The sequence below is a fragment of the Rhinatrema bivittatum genome, chromosome 14 (genome assembly GCF_901001135.1).
Source record: "Rhinatrema bivittatum chromosome 14, aRhiBiv1.1, whole genome shotgun sequence".
NCBI lineage: Eukaryota > Metazoa > Chordata > Amphibia > Gymnophiona > Rhinatrematidae > Rhinatrema > Rhinatrema bivittatum.
This window is the reverse complement of record NC_042628.1, coordinates 9,274,866-9,297,320: the sequence shown is the minus strand read 5'-3', so window position 1 is coordinate 9,297,320 and position 22,455 is coordinate 9,274,866. Positions and strand designations below refer to the sequence as shown.

At 45.5% G+C, this 22,455-nt stretch overlaps 1 protein-coding gene across 7 annotated transcripts in view; it reads right to left on the bottom strand.

Annotated features, from left to right (window-relative positions):
* Positions 1–4,748: 4,748 nt before the first annotated feature.
* Positions 4,749–22,455, bottom strand: part of TNRC18 (trinucleotide repeat containing 18) — a 117,587-nt gene continuing 99,880 nt past the window's right edge. For 6 of the 7 annotated variants that reach the window (XM_029576510.1, XM_029576511.1, XM_029576508.1 and 3 more), the window contains 8 exons: positions 20,563–20,638; positions 18,084–18,192; positions 17,115–17,231; positions 16,610–16,771; positions 11,707–12,977; positions 9,691–9,927; positions 9,291–9,365; positions 6,791–6,997 (listed from right to left, as the gene is read on the bottom strand). In XM_029576510.1, coding sequence (XP_029432370.1) covers positions 6,791–6,997; positions 9,291–9,365; positions 9,691–9,927; positions 11,707–12,977; positions 16,610–16,771; positions 17,115–17,231; positions 18,084–18,192; positions 20,563–20,638 — 2,254 coding nt within the window. Of the gene's footprint in view, positions 6,998–9,290; positions 9,366–9,690; positions 9,928–11,706; positions 12,978–16,609; positions 16,772–17,114; positions 17,232–18,083; positions 18,193–20,562; positions 20,639–22,455 lie in introns of all 7 variants that reach the window. The other variant, XM_029576507.1, reaches the window with a different exon arrangement.

The window sequence follows — 22,455 nt, the reverse complement described above, 5'->3', positions numbered from 1 at the left end:
CTCAGGCCACATCACACAGGTGCTTTGAAAATGGCCCTTTCTTTTTTAATGATGGCAGATTGCAAGAAAGACTGGGAACAATAGCCATGGCAGAGCTTGTATTAGTCCTGCTGCAACAGAAAGCACAGCCAGTGATTCAAACAGGGAGTTACAAGCCAGGAAATCTGCAGCTCCACCATGTGCGTGTATTAGTGCTGGAGCGTACAGCACCCGAACACAGAGACTGAATCTGCCAGGCAAAACCATTAGTTTAAAAAGAGGTCCTAAACAAAATGTGTTGTCACGAGGCTGGTCCCGCGTGCTTGACCACGGCAGGCCGTAACACAGGTTCGAGGCTCCTGACCACTGGGGACAGTGGGGGCCCAAGCACGTGAGAAAGTGATTCACTTGGGCCCTGTCACACAGACGGGAAGGTGATGGTGCCACGTTGGCAATCCTTGCTGGTAGATGGAAGGGTCCAGTCTCAGATAAGACACTGCCCTCAACTTTCACTCATTCAATAAAAGTGCTATTACTCTCAGTAGTGCAAACACACGCTTATTTCAGATTGGTCACAAATAATAAATATTGTAGGTCCATGCATTGCATGACTGCAAGAGACCATTTATAAAATTCGGCCAACTGTCTAAGCCACAGACTCTTAATTCCTGGCCCTTCCCCTTGTGTTGTATGTGCAGAATAGACTTCACTGTACGGGATTACCTGAACATGTTCCTTCACAGGGACAATCAGGGTGCTATGACCTCCGTCTTAGCCATACTAACTGATGATTCCATCACTGATGGCCTCTTCACAGAGCCTACTGCCGAAACCTGCTACTCTTTTACTGGGAAGATCCTTGATTTCATTATCATTCAGCTTGATAGAAGGCCAAATCTAGAGAGGAAATGCTTACCTCAAAAAGGCCGGTCATCACAAAAGAAGAAACAGAGCGGATTGCCAGACTCCAATTCCTGCACGGCCAGTGATGCATCAAGGACCTTCAGCCACCATCTAATCTAAATAGGCAATTATATGACTGCATCATAATTCATAAAGATTTATCCTGTGAAAGGAGAGAGGAGTAACTAGGTGCAGGGTCAGAAAGGACACGGCGGAGGGGAGAGATGTCCTCTGGGAGCACATATGGTCAGAGTCTAGAAAACATGGCTCGAAATCAGTGGAGGATAAGATGCTCAAATGATTCTCAATTATTAACTCTAATGCAGTATCATAACACAAAACCCGACGGTTACACCAAAGAGTATAAATCAAAAGCCATTGTTTTCTTAATATCCAGTATTTGTCCCAAAATCATGAGTGATGTTGAAAATGTTCTTACTTAATGGCTACAAATGCATGAAAGCATCTGAAGATGAAGAGAGAGGGCAAACTGTATTTGCAATGTAAAGAACCCATCAGTGAGCAGAAACATTGTAGCTATAATTTTCCACGTATTTCATGCAGTAAATCACAACAAGCTCTGATCTCTCTTTCTGTGTTAAAAGTTCAACCACCTCTGCCTGCCCCATAGTAGTAGCACACTGTCGAGCTAACTATCCATGTCCCCTTTGTGCAGGTGGTGGTTACCACTTGGGAATCTGAAATATGTTGGCCGTCTATAGTCACCATCACTGGAGAAACCACAGAGGGATATAGCCATGTGAGTCTGGTGTAGCAAAATTGACAGGAGTCACCTTATAATATAGACTAACTAATTTATTGAAGCATGAGCATTTGATGGCAGAGTCCACTCCTTCAGATGCGTGACGTGGACCCTGAAAAGCTCTTGCTTTAATAAATTGGTAAGTCTATGAAGGTGCCACGCGACTCCTGTCATGTTTGCTATCACTGGAGAAAAGATGCCCAGGGTTCTAAGCCCTGAAAAGGAAGAAGGAAACAGATTTGCACAAGACACAGAAAGAAAATGCAATTTCCATGATCAGGCCTCCTGGCATGCAAAACTGCAAAGAGCAAGCCTCATTTCTCTGGACGTAATTATGCGCTGTTCAGCAGCCAAAAGTGAATTGGTGTTTAAGGATTTAGCATATGTTTCTCAGACAATAAACTAATGAACCCTAAACAAATTCCATATATGGTCAGGCCTTAACTCAGCATGAAGAAGAGATGATCATAAAGGCAGATGAAAAGCAAAATATACTGGGAGCAGGATTAATTTAAGTCGGCTCTTCCTGGATCCAAGTATAAGGTACAATGGAAAAAAGGGCGTAGCTGCTCCGTATTTTTATTTGGATGATCAAATCCAGAAACCGACAAGGGAACGTTTTGCAGTGTGTTAAAGGTTCAGCCTCCCATGCCTGCCCGTGGTAGCCCACTGCTGAGGAAAGGCTGTCGAGCCAGCTACCCATAACAAGTATCGCCTTTGTGCATGTGGTGGTTACCACTTGGGAATCTGAGATACGTTGGTCGTCTTTAGTCACCATCCCTGGAGAAAGATGCACAGGGTTTGGAAAGGGTACAAAAGGTAAGCTACAAGAAACCAAGTTCCCACTCAGAAAGATCTCATGAAAAAAGCAGGAATAAAAATTAAAAAAAAGAGAGTTTGCATGTTTCAGGATGTGCCGTCATAAACAAGCCATATAATTCAAGAATGACATAAAGTAAAAATGCTAAAATAAAATATAGGAGCATACGAGATGGGACTGGGGGTGCATTATCTGAATACCTCCAAGGGAGCATCAAGGGCTATATGATAATCTATCAAAATGTCATTATTTATAAGAATGCACTTTCAGAACAGACCATCTAGTACCATGAGGAAAGGTGAAATTTAGTCTTACCTGCAAATTTCCTTTCCTTGAGTCCAGCCAGACCAGTCCAGATATCTGGGTTTATGCTCCTCAATCAGCAGATGGAAATAGAGAACAGGTTTGCTGATGTCACCCTATATAGGGTTCCTAGCTGACATCAACCTGCAAGTGTTCATGCAACAAGCAGAAAATAATCAATCCCCCTCCACTCTACTTCCCATAAGGGCTTCCAGGGGACCGACAGCAGCAAACCTCCCAGACTTAGGAACCAGAAAATCAAACCAGTTCCAAAGTGAAGCTATAACACTAACTTAAGTCTCCTTAAATAATTAAAAAGATAACACAAGAAATTCTGCAGACTTACGAGTACTGAGTACTAGTTTGGGAGGATCCTGGACTAACCTGGCTGGACTCAAGAAAAGGAAATTAGCAAGAAAGACTAGATTGCACCTTCTTCCATCATCCTGCCAGACCAGTCCAGATGCCTGGGATACACGCAATCCATCTCTAAACTGAGTGAAGAACTGCTAATCCCACCTGCAAAATACTTGAGCCAAACGCGGCGTCTTCTGTGGCATACACATCAAGATGATAGTGCTTTGTGAAGGAATGCAAACACACCCAAGTAGCTGCTTTGCAAATCTCAAATGGAGAAACGAATTGGAATGCCGCCCAAGATGAAGCCTGTGACCTAGTTGAACATATTCTAAAAGGAACACCTTTAATAATGTATGCCGAACCTAGAGCATCCTTAATCCACCAAGCAATGGATGCCTTTGAGGCCACTTCTTTCTGCTACAGAGGACAAACAAATGAACTGACTTGCTAAAGAAATTAGATAGAATACCTTAGAACTCTGCAAAAGACCAAACGTTGGAGTTCACTATAACGAACTGAGGAAGATTCCTTCCTGAAAGAAGTAGTTAAAATGAAATTATGAGATTACCTTAGGAAGGAAGGAACTGTATGGATTGCAACCCCTTTCATTGGTAATCTTCAAGAAAGCCTCTCTACAGGAAAGCACCTACAATTCCAAAATTTGCCTTGCTGAACAAAATAACCATTGAATTTAGCTTCCCAAAGGGGCTTGAAGGGAGAACAATGCATAGATCTTAAAACCAAATTGAAGCCTCAGGAGAATGCAGATATGCTTTATTTCCTTTAGAAAATGAGAAATATCCAGATGAGATGACAGACGAGCACCTTGAATATAACATTGCATGCAGGTAGTCCTTGCACATTGAAAGAAACATGGGGGCAGATTTTTAATATTATGCGCATGGGGTACATTTGTGCACGCTACCCGGCGCATGTTATAAATCCAGGGGTCGGCGCGTATCTTATAAAATCCGGGGTCGGCGCGCGCATGGGGGTTACGCGTGTAACCCTTTGAAAATCTACCCCACTGAGTATTAATTTACAAAAGCAGGCATCTAAAAAGAATATATTCAAATGTGCTTCTATTCTATTTCCCATTTCAGACTCTTAGGAGAGAAAGTATCCATTAGCTGGAAAGCTACTGCTATGAAGGCAGCTTCCTGATTTGCAGACGCAGATTAGCTGCTTTTTGATTGGGAGGAAGAGTTGTTCTGCCTAGAAAAATGGCATTAGATTAGCACAGGTTCCTCATCCCAACATCATCATTGAGCGTTTGTTTTCAGAAGGCCCTGGGCATAATTCTCTAAGGCAGCAGGTGAGTGTGTAGGAGGAAGCAAAAACGCTCTAAGACCCAGGGGAAGGCAGAGAAATATTTCAGCACCATTTCAGGCCCAGATTTTCCAAGGTCCTAAGGGCCAGATTAAAGTTTTAGATAAAAGTAGGGCGAAACTGTTCAGGAAGGCTGCAAGTTAATTTGCGTGGTCAGTTCCGAAATAGCATAGCTCTACCCCAAAAAACTCATGCCTGGCAAAGAGAAAAGCATTGACAGCAACTCCAGTAAGACAAAAGGCTTTTGTTTGTTCAATTCATTATTTTTTTTTTTTTTTATGAAAAAAAGATCACACAGAATTCTTCAACAAAATGCCAAATAAATTTCAAAAAACAAAGAGCAACAACAGCAAAAAAACAAAACACAATTGAAAACAAAAATTGAAAACAAAAATGAAAAAAAAAACATTCTTTTCTCCCATCTCTCGCGATTGTCTGGAAAATCCTGGTGGTTCCATAGAAGGCAACAGGCAGTGAATAAGTGCTTTCCATTCAATATTAGCATTATATATAAACATCTTCCCTTCTCTCGCTTATGTTCTCTCCTTTTCTCTCTCACACAGCAGACCTACAGTACAAATATTTTAGTGTGTGTGCGTAGATAGATAGATAGATATATTTGTGTGTTTGTGTGTGATCCCAGGTCATTTACAGCCACAATCCAACAGGAAATAAAAAATATTCATCTAGCCATCAGACTGCGTTCATTTTATAATTTCATAACTTTTTTTTCACAGTTTTAAAAAGTTTTATATTTATATATATATTTATATATATTTATATATATATCTCATTAAAAAGTTGAATCCATTTAAAGATATATAATACAGTGGGACTGATAGATCGAAATAAAGGAAGTCTCTGATACATTCTGAAAACTGTAGTTACAAACAGTGTCCAGCGGGGGGAGGTTCTTGGTGAATCCGGTACAGTCACTGGTGCTGATGGGTTCTGGCTCCTCCTAATAAGAAGGGGGGGGTGGTGGGATTGTTCTCCCCATAGCGTCCATCGATAGTGCTTTGATAGAACCTCAGGCAATACTCTGAATTTCATGGTCACTTCCTGGCCCCATCCCACTCCATAGTGGCCTAGCCAGACTGTCCATCAGCGTCCGAGAATATGTAGTGTGACAACTCTCTCTCATAAAGCTTTGTTTGCTTTTAATTGTTTGTTTGTTTTTTTACATGTTTTATTGGGTTCAAGTTGTGTTTTTCTCCCCTCACAGCTGCATTCATGATTTAACAGTCGGAATAATTATAGGAGCATAGAAATCCACCTGCTTATTTTACTGTTCCCGCCTTCTCAGCAGTCCGAGTCTCCCTCTCCTGTGACTGTTGTGTAGGTTGTAGTGATGTCATAAGCACCGTGCATCCTACCACAATGGCGAACGCACAGTTATTAATTTGTTCCTTGCTTCCTTTCTGTTTAACACTCTTCTAAAAATACAAGGATGACCGCACGTGCCTCAATGCTGGACTTGTGGGGCCCCCAATTCTCAGAATTTTACCTCTGCACCTCTTTCAGGTTTTTCCAAGATAGATTGGTTAGTTACACTTTAAAAATAAAAAGGCCTTCTTGTTATAGAAGCTCCTGGTAAAACAGGGAACAGGTCAAACTGCAAAGCTAGATTTCAAACCTTTGTGTTTCGGAAGGGATCTGAAGAATTCATTCATTTGTCTTAACAGGATACAGCCATTAAAGCTTTAGTGAATTTGCTTTCCTTCCAGAAGGTACATGAGCCAACAATAGTGCTGTCTGAGCAAACTGGCCTCTTACTCTCCAGAACTGTTGATCCTATGATGCTAAGATTTTGGGGGCCAGGCAGTATCCTTCAGAGTCCTGCATTCTACTTGCCCTAAAGGCTCTTAGTGAGTTTCATCTCTTCAGGTTCCAAAGTGCTTTTTCCAGAAGGCCTTGGCCACACGGTAAAAAGATTGAGAGGTGCAGACCAACCCAGTGTCCCCCTAGATAAGGTCACCCTGTTAAAGAAGGGAAGGAGACTTGGCATAAAGCATGTCCCCTGTCAAAAGTTCTGGTTTTTCATGACGTCATGACTAGTCATGAGAAAATCCGTCCTTTGATAGCTGCCTTTCAGTGGCAAATTGTTTTCTTGCCCCAAAGGGCCTGTGGCGGGCAACTTCAGCAGTGCTCCCGCCATTATTTTTCAAGGGATGGGTCTTCGGAAAGCCACTTTCTTGCTCTTATTTATCCCCTTGGGCTCTCCATTTTTTAAGACCTGCAGATAGTTTGAAGTGTAGATTGAAAGAAACGATTCCCTTCTTCTGCATGTTTCACCTCTGGTCTGATACTGCAGACTGGTATCCCTGGGAATGTCAGCAGAGGATGGGCACACCATCAGTGTTGTAAATCATGCCTGTGATGGGCTCGTAGGTCCCCACCAAATAGTACAGGTCCTCACTGTCTTGGTACTTCTTTGTCTTTACCATCTGCTCATACTGGTCAAGACCCACAACCAAACATTTATGGGAAACTGTTTGAACATCATTTTCATCCACGTGCGAAGACTGGTACAATGCCCGCTGAAGTACGAAGAGAAACAGAAAGACAGAAGAAATGGTTAGAGAGAAGCGCTTCTTATGGTCACCATCTAGTGCAGCAAAGTGACTAAATCAACAAAACAATGCAAGACATGTTTTAAATAGATCTTTTAAGTACTACTCATGAGAACTGCTAGGCAAGAAACCAAGAGCACATCATCTGCCCAAGAAACATTTATGTAAATAATTTGCATAAGCTATACAATATCCTACTGCTATTTTTAGGCAAGAGACATTTTCTCCGTAAAAATCAGGCTCTTTTCTAAATCGTACTTGTACCCGCCCTTATTGAGAGTTTAAACATCCCCTTGTAGGTCACTAGCAGATTAATTAGTGAATACACCTATAAATTTAAAGTACTCTAATTCCAACTCCCTTAGCATCCTAAACTTAACTAGGAACTCAACAAAATTAAGTTGAAGGCAGCAGTCCAGCAGCAAGAGGGGGGCTTTCCAGTCTTTTGCATCAAGTGTCACATGTATGATTTTTTACCCACTGGTGAGAGATCATATGTGTGCACCCAGTGCAAAGAGCTCCTGGCTCTCAGAGAATGAGTCCAATCTCTAGAGGCTAGAGTGGCAGACCTGGAGGAGCTGAGGCAGACAGAGAGGTATATTGATGAGACCCTTCAGGGACATAGTAGCCAAGTCCAATCTGGCAGCCCCAGTGGTGCCTTGGATCAGAAAGGTCTCCCAGTTGGAAAGCATTACCCTGGTATAGCAGAAAGTGATCCTGTATCAAGAACCTGATCTCAAGTGATGCGTTGTCCTCCTACACTGAGGACAAGTCTCCCAGGGCTATTGCCCAGGAGGGAAGGATTAGGTTGGCCATCATAGTTGGTGATTCGATTATTAGAAATGTAGATAGCTGGGTAGCTGGTACACATGAGGACCGCCTGGTAACTTGCCTGCCTGGTGTGAAGGAGGCAGACCTCACATCACCTAGATAGGATAATAGACAGTGCTGCGGAGGAGCCGACTATTGTGGTACATGTGGGCACCAACGACATAGGAAAATGTGGGAGGGAGGTTCTGGAAGCCAAATTTAGGATTTTAGGTAGAAAGCTGAAATCCAGAACCTCAGGGTAGCATTCTCTGAAATATACCCTATTCCACGTGCAGGGCCCCAGTCTCAATGCATAGATGAATCAATGATGCAGGGAAGAGGGATTCAGTTTTTTTAAAGACCTGGACAACTGGTCCTTATGATGTGTTGTGCCCTCATGTACTCACCTCTTAAGAACATAAGAACATGCCATGCTGGGTCAGACCAAGGGTCCATCAAGCCCAGCATCCTGTTTCCAACAGTGGCCAACCCAGGCCATAAGAACCTGGCAAGTACCCAAAAACTAAGTCTCTCCCATGCTACTGATACCAGTAATAGCAATGGTTAAGTCAACTTGATTAACAGCAGTTAATAGACTTCTCCTCCAAGAACTTATCCAAGCCTTTTTTAAACCCAGCTACACTAACTGCACTAACCACATCCTCTGGCAACAAATTCCAGAGCTTAATTGTGCGTTGAGTGAAAAAGACCAAAAAAAAGTTCCCTTCAAGGCCGCTCCGATTTCAGAGCGGCCTTGGAGGGAACGGGAAAAACCATCGGGCCTCCCCTAGGGCTCAGCACGCGCAAGGTGCACAAGTGTGCACCCCCTTGCGCGCGCCGACCCTGGATTTTATAACATACGCGCGGCAAAGCAGATAATGACAGAATAGCTTAAGCACAGATTTGCTGCCTTTTATCTACCTTTAACTAATTGCTTGTTTCTTTATGGCACGTGACACTGGGCGAATTTATTCTAACAGGAGTCAACTGTCACCAGCTCAGGATATGTCGCAGAACACTACCATTTTTTCATCTCTTTCCCACTATCCTATCCTCTTTGTTCCACAGGGACTGGAATAGGGTGGAGGAATAGCCTCATGGTTAGGGCAGCGGGCTGTGAACCAGGGAAACCAGAGTTCAAATTCCACTGCTGCTCCTTTTGACCTTCAGCGAGTCACCGCACCCTGCATTGCCTCAGGTATCAACTTAGATTCCGGGCCCCCTGGGGACAGGAAAAAAAAAACAACCCACAGAGTCCCCGAATGTTTTGTTTTCGCTTTATTTCTGGTGTAAATATCTATTTTTGTTTTTACTGTGTGTGTATTTTTTTGTAAGCCACTATGAACATCTAATGGAATATGCGGGTTATAAGAATTTTTTAAAGAAATAAAATAAATAAATCCACCCTGAAGGGCCTGAAAGCGGAATATAAATGGAAAAGGAACTCTACCTCCATGAAATCCTTCCTCTGACTGGATGCCTGCAGTGCTGCGGGTAGGCTTCTGCTAGACTTTAGATCCCACTGCTGCTTCCCGTAGAGCATTGAGTAGACAAAAATAATAGATGATTAGACCAATCGAAATACCAATTCACTTATCTAATTTCAGTTCATCTTTTATAGTATGTGACTAAACAGAAACTGCATCGTCGGGAAATGCAGAGGACAATGCTTTGGCGTAGGCTTGTTTGCACACCTCGACATGCTTCATACAGTAAATACCTAAATTAAATTAAATATATAGCAATGACCGTAAGTTCCCTTTATGTCCACCTCTCCTCTTAGCTTCAAGGCTATAAATCACCAGTTGCACCTGGCTCTTTAAGCCTGCTCCAATAAGACGCCAACATACCTTGCCTTCATTGAGTTTCTTGCCTGGATTGGTTTCTTCTGGGTGATAGAACCATTTCACCCTTACCACCATGTTGTTCCCCCAGGATTCCCACATGCTCTGAATGCGTCCAATGTAGGGCAGATTGGGCCGTCCAGCAGATAAGAAGACAGCACAGTCCCCAATACGGATAATCTCTTTTCCACGGACAATAGCTTTATAGAACAGCTTCCTGGCTTTTCCCTTCATGCCTCGTCTCTGCAAGTTTAAGAGGATAAAGCAGCTCTTTTTTTCTGGGTTTTGATTCTGGAGTCATAGAAACCTAGAATATGACAACGGAGAAAGATGGCAAGGCCCATTTCTCGTCTGCCCCTTCTCAGCTTTACTATCCCTGCCCTGCAAAGTAATCAATAGATAAGACAGTTTGACCTGCGTTGCATCAGGATCAGATTATGATCAGATTGCATGCTAGGGGCTCACTTTTTAAACGTTTTGTTTCATGGGGAATGGGCATAAAGTTATGGTGAAGATCAAGGAACTGCAACTATCCTGGGACTCCCGCTTCCTAAAACGTGAGTATTAAATACAATGTACATCTTTGCAAACCATACACTCATTCCTTTTTGGGAACTGCCTTACAAACATTATCAACAGATGCTGTTTTAAAGTGAGATGGAAACACCAATGAAACGTCCCTTTTTTAGTTCATTTTCCATCGAAAATGATGCAAAATAAAAAGATGTTGTTGATACATTATGCCACTTTAGCACACATGGAGGTCGATATTCAAAAGCCAGTTAGACAGATAACTGTGCGCATAAGTTGGGGGCATTCCGGGGGCAGACAGGAGGTGTTTCGGAGGAGAGAAGAGGAGCAGATTTAGCCGCATAAGTTATGCGGATGACTCCAATACGTTGCTAACTCTGGTCGCGTCATAGGGCTGCCCTAAAGTTTACCAAATATACTATATCTGGCTAACTTAACTAGCCACTCTGTGGCTGAATATCAGCCCCACTATTTTTTACAAGACCCATTATTTTGTATGTGCTAAAATGTCTTCATGCACGCTATTATGCATGCTAAAAAACAGTGTGCACTAAAAATGAAAAACAAAACAGATGAAAATGCAAAACAAAACTAAAACAAAATGAAAAAAAAACCCAAACAACTTTTCCCAGTGCACACCCCTAGCGTACATCCGATGAATACAGGTACAGCAAATAGAAGCAGCATGGGAGAAAGAGGGGAAATGGATTCTAACACATTTCAGAGAGGGAAATGTGTCTTCTCTGACTCTGTCTCCATCTGCTGGCAGGGGAGCATATAACCCATTGGCCCTGAGTCCATCTGGCTACACGCTAGGAAAATCACATTTCCAACAAAAGGATCCAATAAAAAATTTAAGATTTATATCAGCTAAGAACAAAGGCTAAATCAATCAGATCACTGAGATCAAAAGCAGACCTTCTCTAACACATACAGTATATACAGCAAATACATTTACTATATACAGTAAAGTAGTTGGCCCATATGGATGGAATTCTAAAGAACATCAGTCAGAACACATGCATCAAAGCTCATTTATCAAGCAGTGTGAAGTATGTTGCTTATTTTTTCTTAATTATATTGGCCTGACAGTTTCTTCCTGTTCCATTGAGCTTTCAGCTCAATCAGACTCAGATCCTACTGGCACTGTGTCATCACGAGCACTCATCTGTAACTACCCAGGCGGGAGGAAGAGGTTCATCCTCATTTTTTGTAACCCTCCCCTTTCTATCTAGCCCAGCCATTGCAATGATAATTCTCTCTTCACAGCTCACACCACAATCTGGTATGCACCCAGCAGAAGTCTGGATATTAGGTGTCACTGTTGTGCAATGGCTGGGACATCCCTATGGACAGGACCCCAGCTCTAGCCAGCCTGAGGAACACATAGGCTGACCTCAGGAATTACACCCGCATTTCCTGCACAGCAGCATGCACTTGTCACAAAGCCATTGGACCAGTCCTAAACATCCTCGTAAAGCTTATGTTTACCTGAGTTGGTTTGCCAAACCACTTCCATAGTTGCCTGGCTGGTAGAAAAGCAGCAATTTTGGGTCTGTTTTCCACAGAAGGTAGCCTCTGCCGCTTTGCTAATTCCTTAGTTGTAGGTAGATGGATCCCTTCCCTTTTTTTAGGCCTGCTCTTGTTGCTGCTCTGCTGCTGTTTTTGCTGCTGCTGCTTCTGACTTTGAGCATGAGTTGAAGTTCGGGATTTGCTTGTCTGCTTTGTCTGCTTTTGAGGAAGGGGTTGCTGGACAGATGAACTTGGTTGCTTATCAGCTGCTTCGTCATCTGAGCTGCATGATGAATCTTCATCAGTTGTGGAGGAAGAAGAGCTTGAACTTGAAGATGATGAAGTTGATGATGAAGAGGAAGATGAGGAAGAAGATGAAGAAGAAGAGGCTGAGCTACTACTGCTGGAGGAAGATGAAGAGTTAGTTGAAGACACAGGTGTTGAAGCTCTTGAGCTAGTTGAGCTAGTGTCTTCCTGGGCCTGGCCTCCATTGTTTGCACCTTCTTCTCCCTCAGACTCGGAGCTGCTTCCACTGCTGTTACTATCTGATTCTTCTTCAGGTCCCTTGGCTTTCTGATCTTCAGCCTTGACTGGGTTGTCTTCAGAATTATCAAATTTACCGCCTCCAAAAGTTGAGGATAAAGGATCATCACCTTCAATGGGCATCTTAGATTTTGAGGATTTCTGCTTAACTTCATTGTTCACCATGGGTGAATAACCCAGACCAAGCATATTCTTACTGTCTCTCCTGATTGTTATACTTGGATCTTCCTTCATCATCATAGCCTCTTTAGTTTTTTTGGTCTTTGGAGACATTACACCTTCATGGTCTAACTTAATCAGGATTTCATTGTCCATTTGCTTTCTCTGACCTTTGGTAGCTTGCCCATAGTCTTGGGTGTCATCAGCCTTCTTTACCTTTTTTGATTTACTTTTCCCCTCTGGGTTGTCAGAAGGACTGAAGGAACCTGGTGAAGTCAGCTGCTCACCGAATGGTTCGGTGCCAGCCACATTACTGAATACCGGTGCTTGATAAGATGCTTGCTGTGGACTATGCAATTTGGTGAGCTTCATCTTGTTAGATTTTTTTTGTTTTTCCTCCTTCTGAGTAGGGGCCATTCCTGCTGAAATCTGCTGACTTTTTCTTGCTGCTTTCATGCTTTGTTGACCAAGGCAGGTTGGTTTCTCTTGAATAGAAGTGGCACTGGAAGAATCTTCCTGATCAATCTCTTCTGTTAGGGTGACATCGCCTAGAAAAGGTACACAAGATACAATAAGATTCACCAACAAAAGAAATGTATTCAGAGGTGTGGCATTTTATGCAAGATGTAGGCTCCTCTTTCATATTAACATAGCAGATGATGGTAAGACTAACACCAACTGGTTTATCCATTCTCCCCAGTTATTCCTGTCAAAGATATATCCCAGTTGCTAACTATAGAGCCTGACCTCTGGTTGGAAATCATTCCTTATCTGAGATATGACAAGTTTTTGCCATCTTTCACTGGACTCCACCTTCCTGGGTTGCTGAGTATGCAAGATCTTTTTTGTTTTGCTTTTAGTTTACCACAAGCACTTCTCCCCTTCCATGTTGAACCTCAGGGTCCTATAATAATCAAAACAGCCACCAACACCATCATGGCTGTTACCAGAATATCCAGCTTCCTAGGTCCTCATGGCTTATCTAAATGGCACCTTGATATCACCAACCAGCTGCATTGATCCAATCAACATGAGGAGTGTGTAGCCTGCCAGACAAACTCAGCTACACGAGCGCCTGCATCTCCTCTATGGACTTCTACGGCCTGCTACTTTCATTCAGAAGCAATTGTGTTGGAAAAGGAGCAATACCGTTTTAAGTGCATCTTTCACTTCTGACCAATCAAATGCCCAAATTTTATTCCATTGCAATACCAAACTGCAGCTTCAGAATGGAACACGGTACTTGTAATAAGTAACTAGAACCTGAAACTAGTTGTGTGACAAGGTACAGGATACAGGATACAAAAGGGGATAAACACACAAAGAAATATGGAGAAGAAATATCAACAAGAGAAGGAAGGCAACACAGTAGAGTTAGATGGAAGGGAAACCGTTATAGAAAAGCTTGGCCTTGTAGAAAGATGGTAACTTTTACACAGGCGCGCTAGTGCACGTACATCGGCCCGCACCCAGGGATGCGACAGTTTTATAACATACCCACGTATGTGCACGCATGTTATAAAATAGCCTGAACGCGCGCACATCTTCGTGCAATCTTTAAGTGGACGTGCGCTTTTGTGCACAAATCCCGCTTCCACCACATAAGTGGGGGGATTTTAAAAGACGCACGCGCAGACGCCATTACCAGTATTACCAGTTCGTTTCCAGTTCTCCAAGGTAAGGGATAGGACTTCCAGATCCCCCCGAGTTTCATAGCCTCCCTTTCCCCCTGTTAGCTCTGACCCTTAAAACCCCACTGATCTATTTGTCTTTATTTTATAACTTGCACGTCATCCATAGCAGAAGTAAAGTTACGCGGCAGGGGACCCCCGGCGCGCACCTGGGCGCACAGGTATTCACAGGCAGATTTCCATGTCAAATCCAGGAATGCCCTGCCACGCCCCTTTTTGGACGTTTTCGTTTGTGTGCGTGGCGGCAGGTACCCGCGTACTCGGGCAGCTTTTAAAATCCGCTTGGAGTGCGCCGGCCCAGTTCGTGTGCGTATCTCCCGGTTTTGGCGCACGCTGGACTTTTAAAATTCACCTTTCATTGAGGGGAACACGGGTACAAGAGGGAGCGGAAAGAGAGAATCACAAAATGGCATGTGGATGCACTAAGAGGAAGCTAGAACAGGTCCCTGGGGAAAGGAAACATGCCCTGTACTGGGGGAATGCGGACATACTGTTTGCATCCCACCATACAGCCTCGCTGATAAAGCAGAAGGAAAAAGTAGAATAGGGACAGAGCCGCGTGGATAGGGTGAAGCAGAGAGACACACACGCAGGTAAGGGGGAGGGGGAGAAACCGACTGCACGTCGAGGTCTGAAGGGTGGGACTGAGAAAACACATGGGGGCAGGGGAGGAGATGGAGGCAACTGAAAAGTTATGCAAATAAGGAAAAAAATCTAGAACGTGGAAGATCTACAAACAGGGGGAAAGAGGTGCACATGAGAGAAAGTGCAGAGAAGAAAAAACACAAGAGAGGAGCTGCACATGAGATAAAGTGCAGAGAAGAAAAAACACAAGAGAGGAGCTGCACATGAGAGAAAGTGCAGAGAAGAAAAACACAAGAGAGGAGCTGCACATGAGAGAAAGTGCAGAGAAGAAAAACACAAGAGAGGAGCTGCACATGAGATAAAGTGCAGAGAAGAAAAAACACAAGAGAGGAGCTGCACATGAGAGAAAGTGCAGAGAAGAAAAACACAAGAGAGGAGCTGCACATGAGATAAAGTGCAGAGAAGAAAAAACACAAGAGAGGAGCTGCACATGAGAGAAAGTGCAGAGAAGAAAAACACAAGAGAGGAGCTGCACATGAGAGAAAGTGCAGAGAAGAAAAACACAAGAGAGGAGCTGCACATGAGATAAAGTGCAGAGAAGAAAAAACACAAGAGAGGAGCTGCACATGAGAGAAAGTGCAGAGAAGAAAAACACAAGAGAGGAGCTGCACATGAGAGAAAGTGCAGAGAAGAAAAACACAAGAGAGGAGCTGCACATGAGAGAAAGTGCAGAGAAGAAAAAACACAAGAGAGGAGCTGCACATGAGATAAAGTGCAGAGAAGAAAAAACACAAGAGAGGAGCTGCACATGAGAGAAAGTGCAGAGAAGAAAAACACAAGAGAGGAGCTGCACATGAGAGAAAGTGCAGAGAAGAAAAACACAAGAGAGGAGCTGCACATGAGAGAAAGTGCAGAGAAGAAAAACACAAGAGAGAAGCTGCACATGAGAGAAAGTGCAGAGAAGAAAAAACACAAGAGAGGAGCTGCACATGAGATAAAGTGCAGAGAAGAAAAACACAAGAGAGGAGCTGCACATGAGAGAAAGTGCAGAGAAGAAAAACACAAGAGAGGAGCTGCACATGAGAGAAAGTGCAGAGAAGAAAAACACAAGAGAGAAGCTGCACATGAGAGAAAGTGCAGAGAAGAAAAAACACAAGAGAGGAGCTGCACATGAGATAAAGTGCAGAGAAGAAAGAACACAAGAGAGGAGCTGCACATGAGAGAAAGTGCAGAGAAGAAAAACACAAGAGAGGAGCTGCACATGAGAGAAAGTGCAGAGAAGAAAAACACAAGAGAGGAGCTGCACATGAGAGAAAGTGCAGAGAAGAAAAAACACAAGAGAGGAGCTGCACATGAGAGAAAGTGCAGGGAAGAAAAACACAAGAGAGGAGCTGCACATGAGAGAAAGTGCAGAGAAGAAAAACGCCAGAGAGGCCTTCAATAGGAAGGAGGTGAGGAAGCGGGTGAAAAGCTCCAGGGTTATTTGGAGGCTCTGGATGAGGTTAGGAGAGAGTGCGAGCGGCACGGGTAGTGGACATAGAGACGGCGTTTCAGCCACGTAACGAGGCTGTCCCGACACTACTCCCCCTCGCTGTGGCGGAAAGTGCAAACCCCGTCCCGCACGGTGCCCTGACCTTCAGCTGCGTCGAGGAGGCGGCGGCAGAGCTCCCAGAGGAGGAAAGGTACACGCGTGAATGGCGCTTTCAGGTCCACGTGCGGACTTTTCTAGCAAAATTCTACCCCTACAAAAAGTGGGGGGCAAGTGACTGCACATATACTTTGCACCCGGGGCAATTTTCAAAGACAAAACTTGGTTTTGAGAATTGGTGCAAAACCCTGGGGGGGGGGGGAGGGGAGGTGAAAGAAATGCACGGCGTTTGCCCGCCCCCCTCCAAGCGACCTACCGGTTTTCAATTTGATGCCCGGCTTTCTCCCACGACCTTTGCTCTTCACCGCTGGCTCTTCTGGCCCCAGAGCAATCTCCTTTCCTTCCACCGTATCCTTGCTGGACTTCCGACTGCGACGTTTAGTGCTGGGAACCAGGAGGGCTGGCGAGGGCTCTGCACCTGTGTTGGCAAAAAGAGGGGCCAAGGCAAACTTTAGGGCAACTCATAACATGAAAACGGCTTCCGCGCATGACCCCGGATCCAGTCCGGCGCGCGCGCAACGCCAAGAACGGACCCCCAGGGCGCCCGACGGGGCGTCCCACTGCATCCAATGGCTGGGACCTACTGCCAAATCAGGAACAGGACCCAGCAGGCGCCGCCCCCCCTGGGCTTTTCAGCTGCTCGATTCTCAGATGGCGAAAGGTCTGGGGGCACTAGGTGCTCAGCTAAGGAGATCTTCGAATTTCCCGCCACAATATAAAAGCTACACTCGGGGGGGGCTTAGAGAGCCAGGGGCGCTTACATTGTATTTTGTAATCAGGCGGCAGGAGTCGGATGTGAGAGAGGGGAATGCGCCCGGTATCCCCGTCATCAAATTCCACGGTCACCAGATCCCCCTCGTCGTCTTGATCCAGCGACCCTAAGGGGCCAAGCAAAGAGTCCGGTTAGAAGGAGACTGAATCCAGGGCTGCCACGAGAGAGAGAGAGAGAGGTGGAGGGCCCAGCGGCGGCGAGGAGGAAGCGCCGTGCCCCACCACCGCCTCTCCCCTCCTCCCCTCAGCTCAAGCAGCGTCGCTTTGCCACGTTTAGTCCACCTGAATGCACAGAAATAATGAGCAAGAAATAACCAACGGGAAAAAAAAAAAAAAAAAAAAAGGTGATGCATTCTACTCTGACCTGAGGAAGGGAGCACTGGCCCCCAAACGCTGGTCAAAGAATGCATCACCTTTAGTTTCACAAGAAGCCAGCACTTCATCTTTTTTGATTCTGTCGCTCACTTTTCTTCCCGTGCAGTCTGAGCAGCTGATTTGTGAACCCTGCGCACTGCGGCGGGAAAAGCAAAGGTGCCGGCCCCTGCAAGAGCAGCAGCTCAGATCCGAAGCGTTCATATCCCCGTGGGGAGGGACTGTCAGAACCACCCTAAGCAAGATCTCCGGTTAAGTGCGCGTTATCCGGCCACACGAGCAGCTGTAAAGTAAAACGGGCTAACTCCAAAATCGGCGAGCTAGCCGGAGAACTAAACTCCTCCCAGAAGCGCCCTCGGAGCGTCTCTTAATATATTACAGCCGGATAAAGTGGCTGAATACGGCAAAACTTGCCATTTAGAGGGACGGGTGGTGGGGTAGAGGGAGAGAAGGATAAAGCTTTGCTTAATGGCTGATTAATTAGATCAGCCGCAGACCTGAAGGCTGCTTCCAGCATCTCAGCTCTGCTCGGTCTTGTATGTGCATCGCCTGCCGTGGCCTTGCTTCCTCTCAGGCTGCATCCTTACCTCTGACGATGGTGCCCGGGTACAGACAGCGATACTGCTGGCTCCAGTAGGCAGCGATCCTGGTGCCCTCCGGAAGGAACCTCATGGACGGGGGCTTCACATCTATGATCTGCAGGGAGTCAGGACACAATGAGCAAGAAAATGCCAGCAACAGCAGAGAAGGTAAGGCTTTGTAATCCTCAGTCAATCCTTCTCTGCATCCAGACATAGGGGTAACCTTTTATCTATACGCAGTCTCTTACACCGGACCCGATATAAGAAGAAGGGAGTAAAAAAATGTGCCCTGAAACTTCGCACACAGCCTCGTCACTCGTGTACTTTAAAAAAAAAAAAAAAAAAAGTTAACGCGTGCTGCACTACATAAATGGCAGGAGTTTTAAAAAGGTGCTTTACGTGCACAAAACAAGGTTTATGTGCATTGCTTTTGTAGAAAACATGATTTGTGCACTGCGCACAAGGTTGCACCCTGCTCACAAAACAAGAGTTAGGAGTATAAGATGCGCGTGTATAACACAGATCATAACATTGAAAATTAAAGCCAGAAACGCCTTCTATAACATAGCCCTGATCAGCATTTGTGTGCCCCTAAGTTTGAGCCTGCGCGTGCCCAGCAACATTAAGTCAGCTTTGGGATGTGCAGGTGAGGGAATTTTATAACAGACGTGCATCCAACTAATCGCCAGTTTCACCAGTTCAGCTACCAGTTTGCCAGCACTCCCCCAGTTAACCAGAGATGCCTGGAAATAGTTTTATAAAAGACTTACGCCCCCTCCATAGCAGAAGTAAATTTGCACTCAAACATATCTGGGCACCCACCCAGACATGCATATTTCTTGGCCCTGCCCCGCCCTGGAACACCCAGGCCCCGCCCACACACACCCCTCCCCCGATGCAAGTTATTCACGCATTGGTGCTTGTGCGCGCACGGGGGCAGCTTATAAAATTGAGTGGACATGCGATTGGTTCCCAACTTTTAGGCGTGCCCAGCTTTTAAAATTCAGTTTTTTCGTGTGTAAAATTCCTTGCTACACCAGGAATAAAGCTGTCTGCACAAAATCAAGGGCAGAACCACACGATGGCTTGTGCACACAGCCTACGGCACGGGGGCCACTGACAGGCACGGGGGCCACTGACAGGCACTCCAAAAATCCAGAGCCAATCGTTTACTCCTTTAACACAGGGCACCCCCCTACGTGGTATCCGGTTTAAAACACTGGGAAGAGGTGGATTCCTCCCAATTTGTGGACTATAATTTTGACATATAGAAGATGAATGTTCTTGTAAATTTAGTTCTTGATTTGATTGTGATATATGCAATTGTATTTCTTGATTTTTGCATTTTTTATAATTTGTAAAACTCTAATAAACTTTAAATAAAAAAAAAAAAAAATAAAATAAAACACTGGGAAGGTAATTTAAGATATGCACAGCGGAGCAATCTCATCATCAAACTGAAAAGTTAAGATCTGAATTTTGAGAAGCTGCGGTGTGTACAAGGCCCTTTTAATAAATAAATATTCAGGGTCACCCAGTCTTAGGTGGAGTCTTGCCTTCACCTGGGGAGTTCATTACAGCATCATCTTTCAATATGAAAACTGCACTTATGGATTTACAGTCCAAGTCCCATCGGCCTATTTTGTTATCACACAGCTGCCGTTCTATTAAAAAAGTGATTTACACTTTAATTGCTACAGCGCGGCTCTCGGCTGAACAATGTTGTCTAAAAAGGCTGACAACTGTTAATTTTTGGTAGGAGAACGTCCGCACGTGGCTTTTCCCCCAAACAGTCCTGCCGAGGAGCAAAGACCACGGGCATCATTTCCCTTAGGAAGTTTCCCAGGAGGAGCCACGGACTTTGCAGCTACTTTTTGGGACCTTTTGCAGGGGACTCAGTGCCCGCAGATCTGAACGGCCGATCTGCCCGGGCTGCTTTTCAACCCTGCCCTAAAAAAAACCGCGCTCGCCCAGGAGCGCCTCCACCCGGTTAAAAGCGCCGTGCCGCGGAGCCACGCGCCTAAACTTTCAGCCGCAGCCGAGGGCGGCCGATTTCAGGCGGACTCTTTTTACCTGCGAAAACTTTCCCCCGTGAGGTGCGGACGGACAGGAGGCCGCAGCTAAAATCCGTCGCCTCTCTCTCCCACACGGAGGCAGAAGGGCTGTAGCCGATAACGTTCGGGCTTCCATCAGCGTTGTGAGCCGTGCTGGGATCTTCCTCGTTATCCAGTTAAAATATCCCCTTTGTCGTAGCCCCCTCCCCATTACTCTGTGGGCGACGCCCCCCCCCCCCCGCACGCCGGGGCAAACGTCGCCTAAGCGATGGAGCCGGGGCATCTCTTCCCTTTCAGTCACTGCGTCTGTTTCAGTGCCTCCCGGAACCCAAGCCCCCTGAGCGCCCCCGCTCCCCCCTCCCCTCCCCCCCCCCCCACAAGCCTGGAAAGCCTCCAGCAGCCTTTCCCCTGCAAGCTCGCCTTTCACTTACCGCTTCCTGCAGGAGTTGCTCCAGGCAGTAAATGTGGGGCCGGTTTCCTCTCTCGCCTTCAACCACCACTCGGTATCTGAAAGGCACAGGGGCGGCCGTGGATGTGAGACGGAGCGTGCACACAGGGCCCACACACACACACACACACACACAAAGCTCGGGGACGTGCAGGTGCCTCCCTTTTGTTCCAGCCCTGGCTCACCCCCTTTTCCACCATCTGCTAACTCAGACAAGGAGGCAGAGGCTCATTTTATATGGAGGGAGAGGGCGCGAGCCAATCGTATCTTACAAATTACATTTATTATGGGGGCATTTCTCGGGGGGGGGGGGGAGGGTAAGATTACTGTTTGTTGTTGCCAAAAGTTTTATCATGAAGGGGTTATGTAAAGAGGAACCAGCGGGTTGTATTTTCGTCATTAAACTCCCGAATCCATTAAAGCAGTAGCCCAGATGGCCCGATCTCTCCGAGGACCCCCTTGTTATATTTTATTTCACTCCCTCAGCCAATTGACTGCCTCTATTTCCTTAACATGTGGCTCTTGTATAGGAGGGAGGGTTTCAGGTACAGGGCAGGGATGTCACCGTGACAATTAGACAGGGAGAAAGCTTGAATGCTACAGATGAGGAGGATTTGTCTTTAAATCCTGCCTGACAGGAGAAGCACTGGGGGGCTCCATTGTTTGATAAAGCATCAGAGGGTTCAGTTAATCAGCCCTAATAGGTAAACTCTCCTTCCGAGGAGCAGCAGTGAGCTATTTCCACTACAGCAAGCCTCTCGCCTGCATCCTTCACCGCTCCATTTAGTTAAAAAAAATAAATAAAAAAATAAAGCAACATCAAAAGTAACTTTTCTGAGGGGTAATTATTATAGAAATTGTGCATGGAGGGGTGTAAGGTCTGCAAGTATCCTGTGCGTGCGGCCTACTCCGAACCTGCGCACATAAATTCACCTTTGAAAACTTGCACTGAATGCCCGAGCGCATGCACAGATTAGCTCGTGCAAAGTTATGCTTCCTCTTTGGAGGGCACAGCATATCCCGATAAATGTGTTATGCACACTTTGAAAACAATAAAAAAAAAAAGGTTTGCACAAAGGAGATCATTTCCACAAGGTTTTACGCCCGCGTGAGGGGGCTTCTGAAACTTGCTACGGTGTCTGCTACTTTTACATGGGTGACCCCCTCTGAAAATTCGCTCCACGGATCCCAGCTTTCACACCGGTCTGTGGTGCCCAGTGTGCAGGCACAAGTGAGCCCACGGAAACTCAGGCCAGGAGCCACAATTTATAAGATACTGCACATTTCTGCCCCGAAAGCAGACCTGGACATTTTGCTGCGCACTTAAATTTATAATGCGGGAACGTGAATACTGTGCCCATTTGTTTTCTAAACACATGTGTATATATTTACACGCAAGATATTTGTAACCGTTTTTTCTGTAACAACCCAGAATTAAACGCCAAGGCAGGCGTGTACGCCATTTTGAAAATGCTTAGTTGTGCATGAAGCTGGCATCACCAATTCTTGGGTATGTCCACCCGGTTCTCCCAGGCCTTCACCAGTTCAGCCTGAACCCCCCCAGCAGGTCACTCGGGCCTCCTACCCAAAAAACCCGCAGACAAAAGCCAAGTGCTGTTTCAGCTGTGCGACTCAATAGCAGGCGTAAAAGTGTACGGACGAGTTTGGTAATGCGTGCACACATACGTCTTACGAGACAGCAACTTGTGCGCGTACTTCTGAATCCGTCAATAACACCTACACTGCCCCTTTTCCCCCATTACAGTTTACACATGTACTTGGAAGGTTTGTGAAATATCCCGCACGTGTACATCCCCCTTACACACGTATATGCTTTTTTTTTCTTTTACAAGCGCAACCGTGTAAGGGGTTTGAA